The sequence below is a fragment of the Nestor notabilis genome, unplaced genomic scaffold, assembly GCF_000696875.1.
Source record: "Nestor notabilis isolate BGI_N333 unplaced genomic scaffold, ASM69687v1 scaffold11359, whole genome shotgun sequence".
Classification (NCBI taxonomy): domain Eukaryota; kingdom Metazoa; phylum Chordata; class Aves; order Psittaciformes; family Psittacidae; genus Nestor; species Nestor notabilis.
Genome location: NW_009942390.1, coordinates 8,591 through 33,718, shown reverse-complemented (window position 1 = coordinate 33,718; position 25,128 = coordinate 8,591). Strand labels below are relative to the sequence as shown.

General features: G+C 39.0%; 2 protein-coding genes across 2 annotated transcripts in view; one reads left to right on the top strand and one right to left on the bottom strand.

Moving 5' to 3' along the window:
• Positions 1-1,515: 1,515 nt before the first annotated feature.
• PSMG2 (proteasome (prosome, macropain) assembly chaperone 2) lies at positions 1,516-6,486 on the top strand (the record flags this gene model as incomplete). Its single annotated transcript, XM_010021377.1, is given in 6 exon segments — positions 1,516-1,690; positions 2,497-2,555; positions 3,442-3,560; positions 4,828-5,001; positions 5,559-5,679; positions 6,129-6,486. Coding segments are annotated over 6 exon segments (741 nt in total), but the record flags the coding sequence as incomplete, so codon positions are not given.
• Positions 6,487-12,524: 6,038 nt separating this feature from the next.
• The window catches only part of PTPN2 (protein tyrosine phosphatase, non-receptor type 2), a gene marked incomplete at its 5' end in the record, with an annotated part of 20,981 nt that continues 8,377 nt past the window's right edge, over positions 12,525-25,128 (bottom strand). The window contains 5 exons of the mRNA XM_010021379.1: positions 12,525-12,878; positions 17,339-17,440; positions 19,025-19,215; positions 21,023-21,181; positions 22,578-22,787. Coding sequence (XP_010019681.1) covers positions 12,857-12,878; positions 17,339-17,440; positions 19,025-19,215; positions 21,023-21,181; positions 22,578-22,787 — 684 coding nt within the window. The remainder of the gene's footprint in view (positions 12,879-17,338; positions 17,441-19,024; positions 19,216-21,022; positions 21,182-22,577; positions 22,788-25,128) is intronic.

Below are 25,128 nucleotides of genomic sequence, written 5' to 3'. Positions count from 1 at the left end.
GCTCCTCTCCGAGCTGTGGGGCGCGGGCCGGGGCTCATTTCCTTGCCTCGCCGTGCCTATGGGGAAGGAGGGCCGGGGCGCTTTGGTCTCCTCCCCTGCTCAGGGTCGTCCCTGGGTACTTGCCTGCGGGAAAGAGGACGGGCACTGGGCAGGTGGTTGCGCTGTCCGTGTGTGTATCTTGCTGGGTGTTTTGCCTTGATAAAGAGGGATTGCAGGGGTCTTTCTCAAAGCTTAATGTGATCTCCTCTGTTTCCGTCAGTTTCTCCCTCCTCAGCCTCCCGGTTTTTCCTTCTGTCAAGCTGTTGTGTGCCGAGCTATAGCTATATACTATGTAATATTAAAATGCCATATGTCATTTTACAAGTTTTGTAGTACCTGTGGGTTGACACTGGATTAAAATGCTATTTTTACTTTTTTTTTTTCCCCATTTAGATGCGATATGTGTTTTCAATGAAAAATTCCTTGTTTCTATTGTATTTCAACTGATTAGGATTGTTTTAGGACGTGTTTTAATCGCTTTCATACGTGGTATGAAATAAAGTTAAGATACTCTACCTGAGGTTACTTTGTTTATCGTGAGGTAGGAGTTCTAATGCAGGCTGCGAAGTAACAAATCACTATTTTTCTTACTAGTGAGACCCTTTGCTGTACTACTTAAAGGTAACCTTATCCCTTTCCATCGGGGGCTGCATAGGCCGGGATGACTCTGCAGGCTGCACGGGAAGTCATTCCAGATCAGCTGACGAGCAACAGGAAGCAGATCCTTGCTGTTTTCTGTGCCTGAGAGTATCAGGCTGTTGAATACTAGCCACTTTGTGAGGACGCTTTGTAAGCACTATTAGGTTCTCTTTCACCGTGAGCTTATCGGCATCAAATACGGCAGCAATTTGTAGATACAGCTTATAAATTAGAGGGAGGCAATTAGTTGTCTTCCTGTAATAGTTTCTGTAAAAGGACACACTCTTGCATTTGGCTTTCTGTGCCATCATATTAAGTCACTATCTGCCCCAATTGGTGATAAGCCATGGCATTTCCTATGTAATGAATCCAAAATGACCTTGAGCATTTTCATCTTTAAAAAATTGAAAACCAACCTGCTCGTGTATATGGGTCAGGCTGAGATTTGTAGGTTTAGTATGTAGTATCAGCATTACCGTTAGGTGTCACTTGAGGCCGGCCAATCTCGGCATTAGTGGTTTGAGCGACTTTTATCTACTCTCTGTCCAAAAAAAAGAGGGGACGGAGACTTGTTTTGGTTTGGTTTGGTTTGGTTTTTTTGTTTAAGTTTACAGCAAGACAGGATTATTCACAGAACTGGCTAAGATGTTTTTCGTGGGATTTCGTCCAAAATGTATATTAGCAATCTGCTAAGAAATAGTCACTTTTGCCAGAGGATGACTAGCCACTGTCTGAAATCATGTTTGACCAGAATTGAAGTAGTTTAAACTTCCACTATTTGAAGAGCATCTTGTATTGTCCATAAAACACACTGTAATTCAGTAACTTCTGTTACTTTAGCCAGCAGTGTCGGTGGGAAATGTTGGGCAACTGGCAATAGATCTAGTGATTTCCACGCTTGACATGACTAAAGTTGGTTACTTCTACACCGATTGCTTGGTGCCAATGGTTGGAAATAATCCATATGCAACTGCAGAAGAAAACTCAGTGGAGCTGAGTATAAATGCTGAAGGTGGGTATTGAAGGCTGAAGGTATTTGCAAGCTGCAGAAAGTGCAAGAATGTCATGTTTACTTTTTTGTTGTTACATTTTGCTTATGTGAACCATGTCTAAACTAAGGTCAGTAATAACAAATTCAGTAAGTTACAGATAAAAATGTGTTTAGACTTCACAAAGGAAAATATTTTAAGTTATTTTGAATAAACAATTTGACATATGGTACCAGTAAGAAATGCTGCATTTCAACCATTTACAGTGCAGCCAAAACTCTGGTTATAATCCAAAGCAACGTGAAGTGTACTTGGAGAAAACTGCTAGAATGCAAGTTGAAATTCTCATGTAGAAGGACATTTATCCTCTCTTTTTCCTCTTCCTTCTTTCCCACCAGTGTTTGCCTTTTTTCTTGTGTGGCATTTCTCCCTCTCCTCCCTTCAAATTCTTTGTTTCTTTCCCTTTTTGCATTAAATCTTCTTCCTTTTTCTTTTTTTCACCTCTTAAATCATAGAAGCCTCAGAATAATCTGTCAATTTTTGCAAAGTTGCATAACAAGATTATCTGAATTGTTGCAGGAAGTAGATCTTTATATGTTTTTCTTCATTCAGTCTGCTGAATTTATGACGAGTGAAATTAAGTCCAGTTAAGACAATGCACAAAAATACCTATTTTTAACACTGTGGACATTGTCAGACTTTCGCATATGAACTGACAGCTGAAAGGTTTACTCTCTTGAGGTTTGTAAATTGAATAAATCTGGATACTTCTAAACACAGATATCTTTCTTGCTTTCTTCTTACAAAACTTAATTATTTCCTATTGTAGTGTATTCCTTACCTTCAAAGAAACTTGTAGTTCTGCAGATCAGATCGCCATTTATAAAGGTATGAATATGCATTGATTGTTCTTACTTCACTCTTCAGTTTTAGTAGTTCTGCTAGCAAATAGTTTAAGTGGCCTAGCAAAATGTTTTTTCTGCAATATGCTATAGCACCTTTTCAGCTGATGTGGTTTTAGCTTACAAAAACTGACATCTACATTCATTGAGGGCTGAGGTTCTGTTGTTTTTCCAAGCCCCAGAACAGTCCATTTATATGATAGATTTTAGTGTAAATATGTCCTTAGATGTTAAGAGTCTTAAAAATAAAAAATGGTCTGGGTTTTGTCCATTTCTTTTTTCTTTTTTTCTTCCCACCCCCCCTTATATTTATTGGTTTCTGTGTTATTTTATTGTAATAGCTTAATTTTTGGTGTCACTCCAATTTAATTATTTCATAGTGTTCTATATTCATTTAAACTGCATTCATTATGTAAAAATGAAAAAATTTAAATTACTTATTAACTGGACAGTGACTGTAATTTAAAATAAGCAGAATGCCATGCCAGAAAAGAACAAAATATGCTGTAGTTTTTAATATTTCAAAGTGTGGAAAAATCCTGCAGATCCTACCATCCCATCTTACTGTAAAGCTTTGTCTGTTGGTGTTAATGGCATACAAAACAGGTGGTACTGTTGTTAACATGGGCTTCATGATAATTTTTATCATTATACGTGTAGTTTTGATCAAGTAAACAACCAGAGCAATCCTCTGCTTTTTAAAACTATATCTGAGGTTGAAGACTAAATGGGTATGAAGAAAAATTTACACCACTGCTAAACAAACATTATATGTAACAGCTACTATTGTTGGGTTTTTTTTGGTTTGGTTTGATTTTTTTAAGGACACAATATATTTTTCATTTCTTTTTTTCCTCTGTCATTGCATAAAGAACAAGTACAGGCCCTTCTGTCAAACGCTGCTTTCTTGGGTTAAAAGCAGCAAATGTGCCAGGGTCGTCGTTCTGTCTAGCAGCCATGCGTATCAGCGAGATGACGAGCAGCTTCTTGGGTATGTTTGTGTCATTAAAATACCTAATCAATGTTTCTATTCTTTTTGACAAACTGACATATTTCCCTCTACTCAGTACTTTTGACAGGGTTCTTTTGCTTGCCTGTGTACATAGGTTGTAAAATACTTAATATACTATTAAAACATTATGTTACACAGGATTAGTCTCTCAACTTTGTTGGTTGCTAGTGTTGAAAATAGTGAGCAAAAGGCCTGCACTGTCAGGCAATAGAGCCTCAGTTTTACCTTCTTAATTCCTTGGGGCTGCAAGCAACTTCAGGGATTAGCTGCTAACATACAGGTCACAGACTAGATTTTTAACAGTTAATCAGAATATTGATTAGTTTTTTACCTCTTCTTTATTATTCTGTATGTTGAAAGTTTTCTTTAATATAGTAAGTTATTTCATATAGTTTAATAGAAGAAGTTCCTATTTGTTGGGAGTCAACTCCAAGGTTCAGATGATACGTGTTTTTATTAGATATTACTCCTTTAAAAACAAGCATTACTTGCTGATTGAGGACATCATGACTGGTGCTTTAACAAAAGCAAACAAACAAAACCCAGTATTTTTGCAAAAGTCCAATTGTTATCCTCAGGCTGTATAAATGTGTAGGGCTTTAGAGGAAGTTTCCGTCTATTCACATTCCAGATACAGTTACCAGTGATATTTGGCTCCAGTTGCGGAATAGCCAGCTAACATGCAATGAAATGAGAGGGACTGATGATTATTTGTTGTGGTCTGAGTCATAAGTTGTGGTGGTTTAACCCCCCTCAGCACCAGAGAATAACTCTGTTACAGCAGATTCACTAAAGAGTGAGAGTAGTGCATTCAGAAAATACTTAAGACTTGACTGAAGTCTACATATATTTCTGGTGTGAGCTTATTAAAAGTACTGTATCATGGTGAAGTCCAAGTTTACCCTAACAAACTTTAAATTAATCATCTCCTATCTGAAGGAAGAAAAAGCGCATTTTATTTGTAAATCATTTTAATAACCATGAGCAGTTCTCCTATGAATGTGCTTATGTATAAGTATTTGCCAGTTATTTGAGCCTCTCAAAAAAGTGTACTTCTCTTTGTGGCAGAAAGCTGGGTAGTTTGTACTGTTTTGAAGCTACATTTTAAGTTTGGTTTGAGGAAGAAGGGAATGTCCGTGCAATTCTTCATTGCAGGTGTGAGGTCCTCTACCCTTCAGCTTCCTTCTGTCACAGTAAAGTTGTGTCTTTTATTGTCAGACTGAATGTATTCTTGATTTGTTTCTAGGACACCACTACGCTACCTACTTACACCTGATCTTGAGAAAGCAGTTGGAGGCCTTATGCAAGAGCTAAACTGGAAAGAAATGGAAAAAGTAGCCGCTTACCCTGGAATAAATGATACAGAAAAAGTACTACATATTCCTGGAGGTGGTATCACAAAACGCTTGTTTACTGAGAGGTGAGTTGCCTTAAGATAAGCACAGAAAGGTAACAGAACTCTCATTTGTAGTGCATGGGTAAAATTATCTTCTAAACTGCTATGTTATAGGAAAAGTCCTAATATCTAAATAAAAAAATGGGAATATTGTAACCAAGGTACTGATATGCAGCCCGCAAAACTGCTGTTTGAAATGCACAGAAAGAAAAGGAATGATTATATCAAAGGATCTCTATATATGTCCCACTAGCACAAAAATGCAACCTAAGTATGCAGAAGAGGTCCTGTGTAACTGTTCCATGACGTAGGATTCCTGCCTCACAAAGCAAAGAACAAATTCAAGACTAATAAAGAGAAAACGAAGTGTGAAAATGCAATCAGGGAAGTGTGGAGAGGGGGGAAAACCCATCTTTCTGTATATGCATACATTTTTCTGTTTGGTTTGGGTTTTGTTTGGTTGTTTTTTTTGTTGTTTTCTTTTAACAAGCCGTGTGCAGTTGTTGTTGCTCCTAATGCATAAATATAATTGTTCTGGGTCTAGAAATGAAATAGAAATGCCTGCTCATTTTTTGTTGCAGCTCTTCAAAAGGAATCCAAATGGCAGTTCTTCTGAAATTCTGCTCAGAAGGGGACAACATCCCTGATGCGTTTACTCTTGTTAACTATCTTAATGAATGGCTCCAGTTAATTAAAAGCGAAGTAAGTGCTGGTTTATCTTGAGTACCTGCATTTTATTTATTTTTTTTTTAATTTTTCTTTTGTAGCTGTTATTTTAAGTTTTTTCTTCAATCCAGAACATTAAAAATGTCACTCAGCTGAATTCTTGAAAAGTTAAAAATGTATTGGTTGGCTTCCTTTTGGTCTTTGGTCATCAAGCATATGCCAAATTAAAGATACATTTTGATTAAAATCTCGCTGTGAATTTCCCTACCTGAAAAAAACAAACCTAAACACCAGTTCTTTTGTTTGACAGCTGGGGGAGAAAATTGTGTAAGGGTTTGATTGAGTTTGATCTTCCAGTCGTCTTCTCTAAAGCAACCCATGATACTGATACTTGAAATGCTGTCTGTTATTTTAATACATGTGCCAGAGAGAGAATTGCATCATTACTATTTAAAACTTAATGAATTATTCTGGTTTTGTTGCAGAGCAACAATTCCACCGATACTTCTTCACAATGGAAAATACCAAGTTCTTGGCGCTTACTTTTTGGCAATGGTCTCCCACCTGCACTCTTCTGATCAATTTTGAACTCTTCTGTAAGTCATGTGTGCAGTCTCAAATGTCCCTTGAGAAGTTATTACTTAGTCATTGCCAAGCAACAGCAGCTTACTTTGTGTCTACATCAATTCTTTATTTAAGAAAAATTTCTTTAACATATGTGGGTAGCAGCTAAAGAAATTAAGGTAATTTTCACAAATTGACCAAAGAAGTATATTTTGTACAGTTCTTTATTGAATAACTTTAGTTGATTTTTTTTTTTTTTCCTAATAAAGTATTTTTGAAAAAACCTTTTTCTTTGGTTAAGTGTTATTGCTATAGAAAAATCTATGGTGCTCCTTTTTCATGTAGCTGAGAACTTGAGACTGATGTGCAGGAATAGATCTTTCTTATGAAGATAAACCCCTAATCTTCCATGTGAACTGTGGATCTTAGCCTTTTTTTCCCCCAAAACCTTCTTGGTGATCTAAGGGAAGCTCAGAAGTGATCTAGTTCTGCTTTCTTTTCCCAATACTGTTGTGGTAACTTCACCTGGGGAGACGGCAGGTGATACACAGCAGCCTGTTCTATCTTCTCTGCTTCCATCATATTATTTCTATTCTGCTTACAAGGGCTGCAGAGATGCTAAAACTAAAGCTTTCTAGGTAGATGAGCTTTCTTGTGCTGGTTTAAGGATGAATACAGTGCTCTGAAATACAAAGGAATTAGACCATTGCCCTGATAGTGGGCAGTCTGGTATCTGTGAATTTTATAAGCTTTGAGACACCAGTTGTGTGATACAGAATTCATGAATTTAATGTTTGTAATAACACTTGTGTTATTAAGCTACATGTTCAATTTTGGTCTTTTGGGAGTACTTGGTAACATCAGCTTATTTAAAAGTAACTTTAAATCTGGAATTCCAAAGTTGTAGTTTATGAATTAATACATGACACATACAGGGTATAATTTTAAATACTAAGTCTGCTAAGTATGTATTTTTTTTGTTTGGTTTGTTTTGATTTGGTTTTGTTTTTTTTTTTTTGTGATGTGGTCATGCCGGTAGAACAAATGAGGAGGAAAGGAGCAGCAGCAATCCTGAAGAGATCTGTTAAAGGTGTAGGGATAAGATTCAGTGGTCAGCTTTGCTTGAGAACTTGTACCTGTTGGTAAAGAAGAGCAGTTCAGTGAATGTGACTGATCACCCAACGAATGCCATATTATTTGTCTTTTCAGGGTTTTGAGGTGAGAATCATAGTGAATGACTGTCAGGACTAATATTGGAGTGAATATTCACTGACTCTTCTTTTGCCACAAAACAGTAAGAAATTTAAGTGTTTCCTAGTCTTAACTCTGCTTTGCAGAAGCAGATAATGCAGGGCAAACTGAACCTTGGAGAGTTGGTATGTGAAGCAAACACTTCATATAATGGTATGTCCAAATGTCTTAAAATGTAGGTGTTCAGTCACAAACCTAGGTATGTGTAGAACAGTTAGCATAAACTACCTGCTGCTGGTGTTAGCAGAACTGGAAAGGCTTCAGGATTACTTAATTACATGTGTAGTGGGTTTGTTTTGTAAAGGTTTGAACTGTATTAACGCTAATGCTTATCACTAAATGCCATGCTAGAACTGTAAAGTAATCCTTTGCTCATATTAATAAGCTTTTACAGTAGTAATGCACAAAGGTGCTACTTTTTGTGAAGATGCCATGTTTTATGGTGTAAAAAATGAGCTATGGATAAATTTAAAGTATTTGGGAATGACTGATGTGCCTGTGATTGTGAATCAAAAGAAATGTACTAGACCAAAAAGCTGTTTGCATACAACTGGTATGCAAGCTATGACAAGACGTTTAACCAAATAACATGACTGAAAAGATCACCTTAGTCCTACCTTAATTTTGTCTATGGTCTTGTCACTGTTTTGCAACAAGCTTGAATTTCTATAGGCAACTGGAAGGCTAAGTCACTTGCAGCCTGCCTTTATAAAGATCAGGTCACAGTGCTGCTTCATACTTGGAAATAATGTTTATTCAAATTTCGCCTTTTTGAAAAAGGACTGATGACCTAAATATTCTTCTGATGTCATTCCTCACTGTGATGGCTTCTCAGTTTTTCTGTGAATGCAATACATCGTCTGTAACTGGACAGCAGTGAGCATACGTAGGTTTGGTAGCTGTTGTAAGACTCTAATTTACTGCTATACATTAGTTCAAAAAGCTGAATCTGCCAAGCTGGTTGAAAACTTTTGCTTTGAATGATTAAATACTTAGCTACTTAACTTCAAGCACATAGTCTGGTGTAAATCACAGGAACTACTTGCTTATTCTTATGCACTGCCGAATCTGGAACTGAATATTCATTTTCCTTTATTAGAATCCGACCTTCTAAGAAGTCAGAAGTTGAAGCCAATCATGGCTCTGGTTGAGGTTTTAGACCTGAAAGCCAGCAGGGGGTATCAGATCTACCCCTCAAATCAGAAGCTGACCTTAGAAGGAAGCTGTAGGAGATACTCAGTTCTCCTTTCCACACACTGGTGCCTCTGTATGGTCTAATAACCATGTTTGGTTTGAGTTGTGGCTTTGCTGACGTACCAGAGAATAGGCCAAGAAAAAATGGCCTGAGAGTTTAAACATGCTCATTGTAGAACATGAACTCTGTTATTTTAAAAGAGTGGATAGATGTGGGCAAGAAGAATGCTTTGAACTGACATCTGCTACATAGAACGGTGGTATTTAAAGGGGGCAAAATATTTAACTCATGGAGTTGTGTTGGAAACGCTAAGCAAACCGATATGATGGAGATGGCTGTTTAAATCGGCTGTACCTTCTTGAAGCTTTCCTGAGATGAAAACTGTTCTTCAGAAGGAAGAGGATGAATGCCTATCTCTGCATTACCTTAGCATAGGTTCTTCTGCTACGTGAGTATGGGACTATTCCTGCACTTGTGCAGGGCTCAGATAATTATACCTCATAATGACTGTAAAGAAGCAGCCCTGAGGTATGTCTTTTTTTACACTAACTTTCAGGGTACTGAACAGTACCTATCAAAAACCCAGCTCTTCAACTACAGCTTGCATATTGCTTGTACAGGTACAGCTGTTTGGAAAGTTACATATGCTCTGGAGCTGCTTCATGAGGCTTTTCCAACCATCATAGGAGGTTGCTATGGTGGGAAAAAAGGAATTATCAATCAACAGGCACAAACTTTTTAAATTCCTTATGGGCTTTTTTTGTTGGATTTTTGTTTGGGTTTGGGTTTTTTCTTTTTTTTTTTTTTTTTTTTTTAATATAAGGTGATCATGTAAGATGTATTTAGCTGCTTGAGTACTTAGTTCTTTGGGGCCTTGTCACAGGCATCACCTGTGATTCTAGCACCCGTGAACTTCAAACACACTGCAGTAATGTATTTAATATTTCTGCCATCTGTAGCCTGGTCTTTCCTATGATGCTAGGTACTGCAAACAAGTTATGGAGTACATGTGCTGCATTGTAAAGAGTTCATTTGTGCAAAGCCTTGGTGTTTAAATAACGTGTGACATACGAATAGCAAGCCCAACCAGGGTTTGCTGCACCTGTTTGACACAGGCACACAGATCCAGAATATACTGTGCAGATCTAAATTATACAGGGTACTAAAAAAACTTTAAATACGTCAACTTCTGTGTTTTTTAAAGGGTAAGTTAAAAAAATCTGAAGGGTAAAACATTATTTGGGCAGCAAGCAGTGTTGCTTGGGCATCCACAGGAAGTTCGTCAGGGAGGGAAAATTTGTATTAATTGTATTAACCAGATGCAGTGTGATGTGTGCCCAGTGGCATTTGAGATGCTGCAGTTCAGAAAGTGTTTAACTGCAAAACTCTGTTAGCCAAAATCAAAGCAGCTGTGGTAATAGAATATATTTCAATCAGAATCAGGATGGCTTGAACACGGAGAAGTGGTGATAAAAAGCTAGAGAAGGAAAAACTAGGCTTCTGAAGCAACAGCAAGAGAGTGTTTGACCATCAGACCACAGCCAAGCATTTCTTTTGAGGCATGGGAGTTGGTTTTTCATCTTTCTTTCTAGTGATTATGGATAAAGGTGCAATTTCTTATGAAAATACTCTCACAAATAGCTTAGATATAGTAAGTTTTTGCTGTAATTTTGGCTAAACCAGTACTTCTATCACAAACATCTTAGGATGCTTTAAAAAAAAAACCACCTGAAAATCAAGTCTTTTTTAAACAGCATCTTAAAAACCTCTATTCTTTAAACTGTTTGCAAATAAACCACTGCAATTAAGAGTGCAAGCCATCCAAGCTTCTTTAACAGTCTCCACGTGTTTCTAAATACAGATAACGCCAGTAGTCCCTTAGGATTCATGTGCTCACAGGCAGGGCAGGCTGGTGGCCAGATGCTGCACTAACCAACCACCCCCTGTGGAGGTTGACATGAGAACGAAATCCTGGGTTCAGAGATGCTGCCCTACCCTCCTTCAGTAGTTACACATCTGAAAAAAATCTGTTTGTGCACTAACTCGAATAAATCACATACGAAGACATCAGGTAAGCTCCTATTCACAACATGATGGCAACACACTTAAGACAGAAAGTAGCACTTGAATGTATTTTAACCCAGAAGCATCACTGTGTAGTTAACTAGCAGCAGCTGGGATGGCTTTCCTGCCCCCTTTCCCCCAACATACTCTCCAGAGCTTCTTAACCTTTTTATCTAAACCTTGCAAGAAATTTGTGAGAAAGGCAGGCAATAGAAAGTACAAAATTATATTAGTTGTTGGTCGTATTCATTGGACTGATTTCTGAACCTGTGCTCATCACGAGTCATTTTCCACTACTGGCATCTATTTTCAGCTAGTAAGCAGCATCATGAGGCATTAATTTAATACTAGTAAGCAGTTAAAACCCTGAAGTTTTTACAGTTTATTACTTTGAGCTCTTCTAAATTTCTCCACACTCTCTGAAGTTCTGATGAAGTCCATGCTCAGAATTGCATCAGCCTTCTCCTCTCCTCCGTTCATCCAATTTCTCCGTTATACTGTCATGCTGCTGTCCTTCCCTCTGGAGCACACAGGTCCCCAGAACAAGGATGACTTAAACTACTGTGTCTTCCACCTAGGAGTTTGCAGGTATGACAATGTTGCCTTTGTTTGTTGGACTGGCAGGTTTAACCAGTACAATCACAGGGCTTATTGCAGAGGTTTGCACAGACCTTGATCCTTCATTATCAATGCTCCTGGTCAAGCTATACCACCTTGAAAATGAAAGCTGACATCAAGCTGTGATGTTTTTTTCTCCACCAACATAGGCTAGGAACAATACTAGTCATATAAAGCAAGTAAAATGTTTAGACAAAACAGACTCCGGTGACTTGACTATTTCAAGCGTGTACCTACCTCAAGTAATGGCATTAAGTACTCCCCTGATTCAGCTTCACCTCCACATTCAACACAACTCTGAATACAGTTGCTTTTAATATTTCAGGTTGCTGCTTATTTTAGCAAAAGCAACCATAGTTGGCCTAGGCTTCTCGCCTCTTCCCTGCTTTATGTCCAGTAACCATATGATTTGTACCAAAATACGTGAAGTACAAGTTACATATAAACCCCACCACACACCAGTTTAGCCAGTCATATTAAAATGTTTTTTAGTGAATTAAGGTTTATCTGAAACTGACAAGGAATGCAGCAAGTGCAGAATTTCCATCAGCTCTGCTACAGAAGGCACAGGGGTGGAAACCTGTTGAGTCCATCAGAGGAACTCTCATAAGCAGCACTCCCAGCTTCCCCCTTGCCAACACTATTGTTCGGACTGCGCTGGGGAGAACACCGAGAGGAGATGGGAAATGTGAAGTAAAGTATCATACATACAACGCACTGTGATGGCACAAGCCAAAACCCATTTAATTAAAACACCCCTGACTTTGTGTGCTTTGCACCGGGCCCTCAGCTCCCATGAACCATGACTCAGGTAGTGAGAGGTCAGCTTTCCCCTCTTTCCTCCCTTAAAGCATCACCAACAAAGCACTTCCCCTTCACACAGTTACTCTGAACATTTTGTGCAATTCTTTTTTATCTAGCAAACATAAGAAGGATTACCAAACCAACCAGATTAATAAAATAATATTCCTAGTGGTGTATTACAAAAGAAATACGCAAGAGTTCCTCCAAGCTCAAAATACAATACTTAACATTTAGGAAAATATTTGCATAAAGCACATTCTAATCATGCTGCCATTTTCCAGTTAAGACAGGATACGAGGAAACTTAAGATAAAACATTTCTTCCTTTACAAAATAGGCCCTTTAACAGTTTCTCCCTAACATAATGCGCACACAACAGCATATTGTCCATTTAAAAAAATATTTAATGCTGCCAAGAAGTATAAAAATACAATAAGAATGGCAGTACAAACCAAAATATTTCCTAATTTATTTCTTTTACATCTTTCTACATTAATACAGGCATTATAAAAACACAAGATGGCAAAATGTTTTGCAAAGTAGCACGCTGCTGGTGGTCTTCATCCCCTCGCTGCCGTTTACGCTGTAAACAGATAACTGAGGTCTTCTTGGTACTTAACAGACCTCACTTTTTGTTCCCGAAGAGGGGGTCATGTCTCGCTTTGCATGTCAATAATTTGCAGTTTATAGCTGCAGAATATTCACAAGTCTTGAAGGCTTAGGTGTCAGTCAGTCTCGGCCTGTGACATACAACGCAAAAGAAAGTCACCGATTCAGTACACAGTTGGGGGATTGAAAAAAAATAGAAAAAAGAAATAAGCACAGACAGTGGGTTCGCAACTCGCTACAAACACCAAACAGCTTCTCGCACATCTGGAGCAACTACTGACTATGGTCTGCCTGTAGCAAGTACTCTCAGGCAGGAGAGAGTTTCCACACTACAGCACAAGGCACATAGTGGCTGGAGAGCTTGAAGCACAGGTCTCAGCCCAGCAAATCCCTTCCTCGTGTTCAACCGCAAGCACCACAGCAGTCCCTTCGGGCCCTAGTGAGATCAGGGAAGCTGCACCACAACAACACTAATGTTGCCTCTCATGGCTCTGCGGGCCAGTCCTGGCACAGCAGCACGGAAATAAGTGCTCTAGGCAAAGGGTTCACACAGTGAGGCAGGCATTCTGACTCTAGGTGCTCTGTACTAAGGGAAGGTAAGGCTCTATTCTGAGGAACACAGAAAAAGAACCTGGTGCTTACAGCACTAGACATTCAAGCTGCTACAAGTAAAACACTTCTAAGTTCTGCAAGCACTGCACGGATTCATAAAAACAGTTCTCCTTGATCAGACACATTAAAAAAGTTCTTCCAAGTATTTATCCTTTCAATTTAAATAAAGACTCAGACAGAGATGTGATTTCGAACACATTTATTTTTCATACACAAAAATGAAAGACTGACCTAAAACTTTTTTTGGAAAACAGAAAAGCTGCGGAAGACTACTGTGCGTTACGTCAACTTTGCAAATTCCATCCTCTGACTTTAGCCACTTGGCCAGGCAGAAGACTTTTTCTTTTCTCATTGTTAACTTAAGTTTTCTTGTACAGTCCTCAAGTGTCTCAGGTTTAACTATAATGCCAAAGAGCAAACTAAATAATTTGGTTAACATTCTTTAAACTTCAAGCTAGCCAGGCTTTTTCACCACCCGCAGAATCCAATCGCACATACACGCACACACATTTATGCCTCTTCCCTTTTCGGAGGGATAGAAACTGGTGTCAGTAAACCATTTCACTCAAGGTTTAACAGAATAAGCTAAGTTTCACTTGTAAAATCTTAGTTCTGTAAAATAAATCTGTATTTTTTTCAAATTTCTATTTCACACCAAATTCAATTGTTCACACATTTCAAGAATAATATAGCTGTACCATCACTGCAAGTGGACTGTCCTTGCACCAAGAACAAAGAGAAAACCTAAAGGACTCATTCCAAACTTGCAGCCCCCTTGCAATGCAGGTCCAGGCGTTTGCTACCGATTTTTCCTTTTTTTTTTTGGTAATTAAAACGTGCACGATTTGTACCCCAGTGTCCCTCTGAGAGTCAAGCATTGTTTAATCAAGTTCAGAGCAGCCCACTAGGCATCAACTATTTTGACTGATGTATTTCCAGAACAGAGGGGAAAACCCGACATAAGAACGCTGAATCGAGTGCAATAGCTTTTTAGCAGTAGCACAGGACCAGCCAGCAGCTTGCCAGAAACAGGGGCTGGGGGGAGGCAGGAGAGGTGTCAGAAGCCATGTCCTTTTACTCTTCCTTTGAGCAAGTTCTACAACAGAGGTCACTGGGATCCAGAGTTCTCCCTTTTGGCCTGTACTGATTCCTATTCGATGTGCAAGTTTTGCACAACTGCTACAACTCTAAATTCTATAGAGTAAGTAGCATAAGGACTCAGTCTGCAGAAAAGAGAACAAGCCAGACCAGGAAAATAATTTTATCCCAGTTATCTCCTGGAATGCACTAAGAGATCTAAATTATGTCCTATGCTCATACTACCGTGAACAATTCACTGTACAAAACAGTTTTGTCCAAGACTTGTATTGGTTCATGGTCCTTAAATTAGTAACTGTTGAATGTGCGAGTCCTGCTGCATTGCATCGAGGTCAGGGAGCGTGAGGTGATACAAGATGGCCGCTCCCGCCCTGCGCCGCCCAGAAAGGAGGAGCCCCTGCCCAGGAGCGGGAGAACAAAAAGGCCAGGATTTAGGAGATGGAATCAGCCACAGTTGGAGCTCGGGGTCTGTAAGATACTGGTGGCTCAGGAAATCCTTCTCAGGCAAACAAAGGCCATAAATGGCAGTGTGATTTCAGTCAAGGTTTTGCCTGCGCTTTTTCCTTAGCTGCTTTTAAGTTTTTAGAATAAGATCTGGAATATTTCTGTTATAAAAGCATTTAATTACATTCCATGTAGTTTTCCATAACCAAAATATCTTTCCTAAGGCACACACATTTACACCTACTGTCAGTTACAGTTGATACTGAAAAGCCTGTCTTCTCAATTTACATAAATTAAAAAAACGCTCTTTTGCCAAGCCTCTTGCTGGCTAAAGAGTTACTGTGGTTGTAGAAACTAAGAAGTGTCTTAAAATTTCACATTTGCAGATTTGCAGGCAGCAAGTTGTTTTGCTTTTAGAGCTGCATAGTTAGTCGGTAATGCCACAGGACAAACTGCCTTGTTCTACTGACAAACAATTTCCCTAACTCAGAACTCTATGAAACTGCACTTGTTTTTCTTATCCGGACCCCTAAGCAGTTGTTTACTATAACAGTGTAGTCCAAAAACAGTATTAGCTATTGTGAAATGAGAATTTCAAAGAGTAAACTCAGCTTTGCGTAGTGAATGTCAGACTATTTGGGCCCCATGCCTGCTATGTTACTACTGAGCTTGAACATACTGGAAAGCTTTCAAGTTAATTCCTTTGGATAAAGAGCAGAAGTAATCATCTAGCTCTTGTAGTATTTTTCAGCAGTAAATCCAAAAAGTGCTTTACAAAAGGAGGAATTAAAAAGAAAAAAACAAATGAGGGAGGGAACCCTCAAGCCCGCATACCCAACAGAAGACAACCAAGCAAGGAAAATGGAAGGAGAAAATGCAACTTCTCTGAAGTTGCCCTACAAGGCAATGCTTGAATACATAAAAGCCGGGTTTCAAACTGCAGTCCACTACTAGAAATTACTGAGTCACAACCTGAATGACAGCCTGAATGACAGCCACATCCCATCTCTGTATTCAAAGAGAATTTAAAGGACAGAAAGTGATTTGTGTTGAATTCCTATTCAGAAAGTGTTATCAACCAACTAACAGAAAGGGAATCCTCAGTAATTTTAAAAGGACTGGAGCGTAGCTGTCCCAAAACATTAGTCATTGAGTGTTTCAACATCATGCCCCTAATGCAGTGCTGGAGATCCTGAAAAGCAGTTCTAGACTCTGTGAAGTTATGGAAGTGGCTTGTATAGCTGAACACACTGTACTGGGTATGGGAGTACACTACCAACACTGGCTTGCTATGGAAACCACCCTTGCAAGTCCAACTACGGTTTCCTTTGATGTGCTTTCTACACTTAATACTGATAAATGCATTTTAATCTTTCTAGCAATTAAAATCTAGAGACACACAAAACATTACGTTTCACATTTAATGGAATGTCAGAATTTTAACAACGTTGGCCTTCAAACAGTAGTTGAAGTCTGAATACATTAATCAACTTAACAGTATGCTCTTCAGGTGGGGCTAAGTTCTCAAAAATCTTAGAAAAAAAGTCAGATTTCTAAGTCTCACTTAAATAATGAAAACTACAAAAAATAAATAAGGAATGCAAATTAACAGAGTAGAAATTGGCAAGTGCTTTATCAGACCCCTAGCTGCTCGTATCATAAATTGGAGAGTCAAAATATGGGGAATGGTTGCACTATTATTTTCATGCACAAATTATAATTACATTTAGTTTCAAAATCAAATTCTTTTTGGTCAGAAATTTGTACAAACTGAGCTTTCAAAAGTACAGTGAACTACAAAAAGATTAAATATACAATTATAAAATATATTTATCCTAGGTCATAAGAATATAAAATGTTTATGTTCATGTCACTAGTACATTACACATTACACACATTTAAGGATAACTTCTTTGCATTAATAACGTCTTTGCATTAATAACGTAAATGATACAACACTGTTTATTGCTTATGTCAGGTGTATAAATTTAAATCCAGCCAGCCTTCAGTAGCTAAACCTCTGTGGTTCAGGGGTTGCTCAAGATCTGGTAGAACACCATTTTAAAAAGTGTATAAACAGTTGCAGCAAGTTTGTACCTGCTCATACAAACAAAAAACATCAACTGTGTTGGGGGCAGCAGTTCGTTTGTCTAAGTACCTGCAGTGGGAAGTCCTGAGATGTTGACACGTGATCAAGTTTACATCACTCCTCTATTGTACGTAAGTGTCTGCACCCATGCCAGGTGTAAGGAGTTCACTGCTTAAAGTCATACCCCTAGTCAGTAACCTGCAGCAGAATTAGCTGCTGGAGCAGACAGGCTTACTATTTACTTACAAGGAATGTTCTTGAAAATACATTTTCCAGCAACAGTAAGTGCCAACTAAAATCAGTGTACCAAACCCAATCTTAGTGAGAATAGGTTGCCAATATAACCACCTTTTTCTTTTTCTTTCAGTCTCATTTAGCTTCTGCTTCATCTGCTGCAGCTTCTGTGCCGTGTTAGCTTTTCTATCCTCCCGCAGTCGTTTTCGGACAGTACTTAGAAAAGAAGAAGAAAAAGGTAAATCTTAAATTGTAGAACAGTTAAAAAGGCTATGAAAATATTAAAACAAACCTCATCCCAACACACTCCCAATAGTTAATCCTCCAGCAGCACATGGCAGCAGCATATAAAATCTAAATCAAGCAATCTTGATTCTATTTTAACAACCTTGATGTGGATGGTTTCAGGTCAGTGAAGTGAAGCCCCATGAAATAAATGACATACGTAAAGATGTAAGTGGTGCTTGACCTACATGTTCAACACAGAACAGAATTAGTTTAATTATCTGAACTTAAGTCTCTCAGCCCCGTCAGTGTCCCCATTCAGTAGCTGAGATCTTTTGCATGGAGGCTGCTTTTATATGCAGTGTCAGTGCTATGTGCAAATGTTCATGGTATTTAGGTGTGTGCCCCCACTGCAAAGTTCACACCAGCCTCACTGAGATACGGATTCTAACCTACTCACGTCTACATGCAGATTTAATAGTACCCATCTTGGGCTGTAAACCAAATCTTGACCAAGGACAAAGGCTACCAATCAGCTGTGTGTTGCTACACTACTAGGGCTGCCTTGCAATTCATGTCTCCAGAAGTATCCTCACTACCTCTAAGAAAGCCTAACTCTCACCTGAAAATCCACTTCGACTGTCCAAGTTCCACCCAGCACACCACCACCACCACACTCGCACCCATGCCACCCTTCCTGCTTGTGAGGGGCTCCTGTAAACATCTACACAACTGCTGTTGTTCTTTTTCAAAACACTCAGAGAGATGGATAGATAAACTCATCAGGGCATGCAGTAAACCATTTGTCATTTCAGAATTCCAGTCTATCTCCACTGAACTGCTGCATCTCATCTCAGAGCGCAGCCATTTGGGACAGATTTCTGCCTCCTCTTGTGCAATGCACAGCTCCACACAGCCCAGTCTGGTTTGTGGGTCTCTGGCTACAGATCCCTATTTAGCTACCAGACCAGAGTGACAGAGCACCTCAAGGCACAGCCATTAAGATGGTAATTCCCAGTACAGCAGCTCACAGCTGAGGCATTAGCAGTCAGGAAGACAAATTCACACGACACAACTAAACCACAGAGATCTACTCACAGTGGGAGATTTAACATGAGAGGAAGGTAACATTCGGCTTCAACAATACAATTTCAGTCACCATACAGAAAGTGGTAGGTGATAAAACTTTGTGTTTCTGATGTATTAGCATCATATTTAAAAATCAGTATCAGATTATTTTGGGAACTTTCAGAGCCCAATTCACACTGCACGAGAGAGTTCACTGACAGTCTGTAGGAAAACGCCTTCAAGCATGAGGTTCAGCTGCTCTGATTAGAGACATCTGGGTTTTTTCTCTTGACCTTTAAACAATAAAACTTTATCACAAAGAATAACTGAAGTTGTATTTTTAAAATTATTAAGTAAGGCAGTCAAATACCACCTGTCCTTTTCCTCTGCTGAAGAAAGATCTTGCAGTTTTCTTATCATATGGTAAGTGTTCTTATCATAACAATAATTCAGCCTTTTAAGAGAGTGTATCTGCTGCCTTCTGAATAGTTTCTTCATCTTGCCTACCTTTCAGTGTTTCCATCTGTGATATCTTGAACTTTGTTGGACAGGTCAGTATTTGTTTTCTCAATTTGATTTTTGTTCTCCAGGCCTATGCTGTTCCCATTGTACTTCTCTGTGGTTATTTTGGTTGGGTGTGGAGGAGACTGCTCAGAACTTGGTGCTTGGTCCTCCTTAGAGAGCTCCTTCCACCGTTTCTGCAAATAAGAACATATTTCAAACATCCCCCTAACACCAAAGGCCCTCTTTGCCCAAGGTATCCTCCAACAGAACAGTCACAGAAGTAGATAAAAGGAACTACTAGGTCAAGGAAAAAAAATAATAAATTGCTAGATGAAGATGCATCTTCTTCAACGCCACCACCTTTCTATATTTCTCTAGGTACTCAGTGAGGGAAGGAGACTCCTCACCCCCTCCCTGGTATGTGTTGCAGCTGCAGCCACTTACTAGCTGTAAGCAAGTAAAGGCTCAAGTATACATTGTGTTTGTCTACACAGTTTACTGATTTCTGAAATCCATGGAGATGTCAGAGGTGAACACTGGGGTAATGCTCTATTAGAGAAGCGTTCAATGAGTTTATGCCCTCCCCATCACTAGCAGAGAGAAGTAAGCACCTCTCACTCTCTGAACAGGACAACTGTCCCTCCATACAGGGGGGAAAAACGATCTTGCTGACCTTGAAAGAAGAAATATTCCTATTAAAGTACTGCCAATTGATTTTCTGCATGTGACCCTAAGGCCTGAAGAGAAGAGCACCAAGACAACTGCCTGCACTGCAGCAAACACTGGTTTAAGAAAGATCATCTGAACAATCACATCAAGAAAAAGAAAACAAAGAACAAATGAGAAGTGTGCCTTCTTAGGCATTCTCTTAATAGGAAAAAGTAACACACTTGAACCTGACAAGCAGTATTCTGAGTTGACAATGCCCCCTTGTATCCAGAAACAAGAAATCATGTGATCTAAATGGGGAAGTGTGAGAACCAAGTGCTCAGTTTGGAGCATGGCTTTTTAAAAAACAAAGCAGAAAAATATTGTTAGAGAAAATACCCTCCTACCACCAGACACAGCTTCCAGAAAATAAAATACCCTCCTACCACCAGACACAGCTTCCAGAAAATAAAGAGGCAAAACTGCTGTTAGTGTCAGGATGAATCATGCAGTCTTTTAGGTGTATGGCATGGGTGTCAGACTAGCAGCACACTACCCAGGTGTTGATTAGCAGTTGTGTGAAATTATTTATGTAGCGAGTCAAGAAACATTTGTCAAAAAAAGACTCTGACAATGACCAGAACCACAGAAAAGAGGAAATGGTATTTCTTGAAATCATGAATGAAGCAGATAAACCAACAAAATAAAGAAGCCCTAGCACATGAAAGCAGAATTGAGTCTGTTTCACAGCCTCTCCTCCCAGTCCTCCCACTCAGCCCCAGGCATTTAAAAACAGCTATAGCTACTGTTAAATTTACAAGCTACACTGATGAAATTGTGAGATCCAGTAATCTGATTGCTTCAAACTCATGATATTGAGCTGGATTCTACTTATTATAAAGGATATGAAGAAAAAAAACCCAAGGAAAACAGAAAGCAACTTTACTAATACATGTTCTCTGTAACACCAAGCAACTTTACTGGTATGAAAACATTCAGCAAAGATCAAGAAATCCGAAAAATATCCTTGCTATCTTTTCAAAGTGATACTGGGCATTACTTCTGCTTTTCAACGTTGAAGATACTGATTTAACCTTTTTCTTTTTACATGACCTTTGTACAGAAGTTATATTTTATCTAAGAGGGGACAGCTCCTTAGGACCAAAAGTTTAGCCGGTAGAAGGCACTGATCATACACCCTCTAACAACTTCTAGGCATCTCCTGAAAAAGGAAAATTATCTAAATCCCACAAAGTTACATGTTTTGAAATAATTCAGAGCTCATTCTTAACTACTGTTAGCAATTTAACTAGTTAGCAGTTTATGCTTAAATATACAGAGCTAAACATTTACCTGTATAGTTGAATCCCCCATTATAAATTTTGCTCCTTCTATTACAGCCATATATGAAAATCTTAGTTGATCAGGAGTCTGAATAAGTCCCATTCGATATTTCCTCATATCCAGTAATACCTTCTTAATATCTACAGAACATGGGTCCTTTTTTTCCATCTGTAAAGAAAGTTACATTGAAAATGTCATTAGCATTGAAGGGAGACAATATATAAAAAATAAGTATCAGTAAAAAGTAATAAAATTAGATCTAAAAATTAATTTTTGTATTATGTTTCTATTAGTTATATATGAAATTAACATCTCAAATGATTTGTTTCATCATCTCAAATGACTGTTTTTATAGGCAAACCATCTAATGAAAGCTTATTATGATCAATGATCATGTATTAATCAAATAAATCTGTACCCTAATACCAACTTTTAAATTTCAGAAAGTTAGATATGCTCTATTTTATTCAGGCATGGATTTGTACTTTGAAATAGGATTGTAAGAATCAGAATGATAAAGCAGGATTTCCTACTTCTCCTGAATGCAACAGCAATTTGGAATGACTGAATGTGGCAGAAGTTTCCTTACTTAAATCAGAATCCCTAATACAAGCAATGCCCCACACTCCATTCATAGGGTGTTTTTAAGCACACATCTGCACTTCTTGCAACATTCAATTTTATTCGTCTAATATTAAAGTATACTTGCATCGTTTTTCATCTATGTTTTTCAAAAAGCAGGAAAAAAAGAAACACTGAAGAAAAAATACAAAGTTAAGAGGCCCTAACCAAACCAGATGACAAGCGTCTTGCAATTTAAATGAATTTCCCCTAACCCTGTGCTGTATTTCTCACTAGTGCCAAGCACAGCCAAAGAGAAAGTCTGTGCCTGGACTTCAAAATCCAACAAAAATTTAAAGATATTTAAACCATTATTTACCATTAAAAGTTCACTCAGCCATTTACAGATGATGCAGTTCACCAAGAAACCACTGATGTGGTACTGCAACTGACTACCAAGTCTCACCTCCCAGCGGGCTGCACAGCTGGGGAAATCCTGCACCATCCTCCCCTACACACTGCAGGAGATGCAGAGGCTCATCCTAGTTCAGATACCAGTTTTCTGCAGCCTTAAGAAAAGGGGCCTGTCAGACCTGCGAGATATTCCATGTTTAGACAAAAAGATTTACATACTCAGTTGTCTCTATTCAATGTGTATTCACAAGCCCATCTTTAAGCTCACAATAAAAAAAAAAAAATAAATCTCCTCAATCTTCTCTAAGCACATCTTGTATAAAAGGACAAGAATGCTGACTATTACTTTCCAGGAAGCCTTGAAAATGTACTTCAAGACAGATTCATGAATGTATTTCAAGAGCTGTGTTTTTAAACCATCAAAATATGTGAAGAAAGAAAAAGAGAAATACGATGTCTCAGAGCTTTCACTGGCATGTCACTAACTTCAATGCTTTTAAAGCCTCCTGACCAAAAAGCCCATATTGGGGAGGGAGGCAGGGTGTCAGGAGAAGCAAAGGGGCGACAGAAAAAGTGACCAAACACTTACCAGAACAAGACAAGTGTCTACTAATGAAAACGTGCCGGAACGTCCTATCCCCGCACTGCAGTGAATTACTGCAGGTCCATGTTCAGGACTTAGTGAGCCAGACTCTCTGACTTTAAACAGGAAGTTCAGGAATGAAGCTGGGGATTCAGGAACTCCGAAGTCTGGCCATGTAGTATAATGAAAATGAAAGATCATTCTGGACTCACCACTCTAGAAGCAAAACCAAATAAACAATACAACTAGAAAGGATTCTACTTTTGTTTAGTTAGCACATATTTCCCCAATGTAAATCAACAGCTGTTTTCTGTTATAAACCTTCCACTTAGACAAACAATCCAATGACTTGCTTCAAGTTGGACGACAACCAACAGAGCAACCTGAAGCAGGTTTTCATCCATCCCCTTTGCAATTATTACCATACACATTTTTTGGTTCTTCTCAAACTCCCAGTATTATATTTGATTTGCTTTACTACTTGCTCCCAAATATTCTTCTGTTTCTACCATTAATGCAGCTTGACAGCTGGCAGCAGTTCTGAGACTGCTAGCATGAACATGACTGAAAAAAAAATACCTGTCAGCACAGTAAGCAGTCTCCACTCTCACTCAGAGCAAGGTTTAATACAAGAGGCATTAGCACCTCCTTTACACTATCCACACTACTGTGAGAAGAAGGAAGCTTCCTGGAAAAGGCCTTTAGGAATCCATAGAGCAGATGTCTAGCACAACTTCTGCTGGACATACTCTTCGTAAGTAAGAAAGAAGACTTTCAAAACCCTGCAGTAGGTTTAGAACCATGCAACTCCTCTCCTAACACAACCAGCTAACTGCAAGCATTGAAACGACAGCAAGAGAGTAAGTATATAGCTGAAAAACTCTGATGACAAATTTGGATCATATTTTTATGGAACTCACTGAAGACCTGCTGTTAAATGCTACTCCTTGCCACAGTGATTTTGAAGACAACTTGATTGCTAATTTAGTTCAGGAATTTTAGAAATTTATGTTTTTAGACATAAATCTCCACAAAGTTGGAACACAAAAAGATTTGAAACACCAATGTATTCCAGAAAAGCTATGTTTCTTTTTCAGCAACAGTAAAATATAGCTATGAAATTCAAGTAAATTCTGCTTTTCATCTGCTCAAGCTGTTTCAACTTATGAAACTCCTTTGTAAAACTAAAATAATCCAGATCATGGTTACCACAGTAACAAAAATACTCTCCCATTTTGTCCTTTGCCTTCAACGCCTGATATTGCAAGTCTGCCAATACTTTCAAAGAAAACAGTGGGTATTTACATGACTCAAGTCACTCTCAAATGCACAATTTTCTTCCAGGAGTGTTCTGTCTTTTGGCTAAGAGCTCAACAAGGACAACAGAATCTGATTTATCACGTTGGGAAATAAGTAAACTGTAAGATTGAACGAGGAAAAAAAAAGAAAGAAAAAAAAAAGGATCTACCAAGGCCTAAATTCTATAAATACACTGGGATTTCCTTTTCTTGTTTGTAGCAAAGCATTTAAAAAAAAAAAAAAATAAAAAAAAAGTTTGCATTTTCAACTGGCATCTTCTTAGTGGTATTCCGTGCAATTTTTTTCAACTAGTGAACTAACTCGCTAATCAACTGAAATGACCCATTTGTTTAAAAATCATGAAAGATAGGTTTTTTATAAGGAATCTGGATCGATACCCAAGTGGAAGTCAGTGACGAGTGGTGTTCCTCAGGCACCAGTATTGGAACCAGTGCTATATAACATCTTTGTTGGCGACATGGACAGCGGGATTGAGGCACCCTCAGCAACTTCGTTGATGACACCAAGCTGTGTGGTGCAGTCAACATGCTGGAAGGAAGGGATGCCATCCAGAGGGGCCTCAACAGGCTTCAGAGGCAGGCCAACACAAACCACATGGAGTTCAACAAGGCTAAGCGCAAGGTCCTGCACCTGCATCGGGGCAATCCCAAGCACAAGCACAGGCTGGGCAGAGGATGGACTGACAGCAGCCCTGAGGAGAAGGACTTGGGGGTGTTGGTTTACAAGGAGCTCAACTTGAGCTGGCAGTGTGTGCCTGCAGCCCAGAAAGCCAACCATGTCCTGGGCTCTATCAAAAGGAGCGTGGCCAGCAGGTCAAGTGAGGCAATCGTCTCCCTTTACTCCACTCTCATTGAGGCCCCACCTGCAGTACTATGTCCATCTCTGGGGCCCGCAGCATAAGAAGGATGTGGACCTGCTTAAGCAAGTCCAGAGAATGGCAATGAAGATGATCTGAGGGCTGGAGTATCTATGAAGACAGGCTGAGAGAGCTGGGGTTGTTCAGCCTGGAGAAGAGAAGGCTCCAGAGAGATGTTAGAGCAGCTTCCAGTACCTAGAGAAGGCCAACAAGAAAGCTGGAGAGAGGCTTTTTACAAGGGCATGTAGGGACAGGACAAAGGGGAATGGCTTTAAGCTGAAATTTAGATTAGATACAGAAGTTCTTCACTGTGAGGGTGGTGAAGAACTGGGACAGGTTGCCCAGACAAGCTGTGGCTGCCCCCTCCCCGGCAGGGTTTCA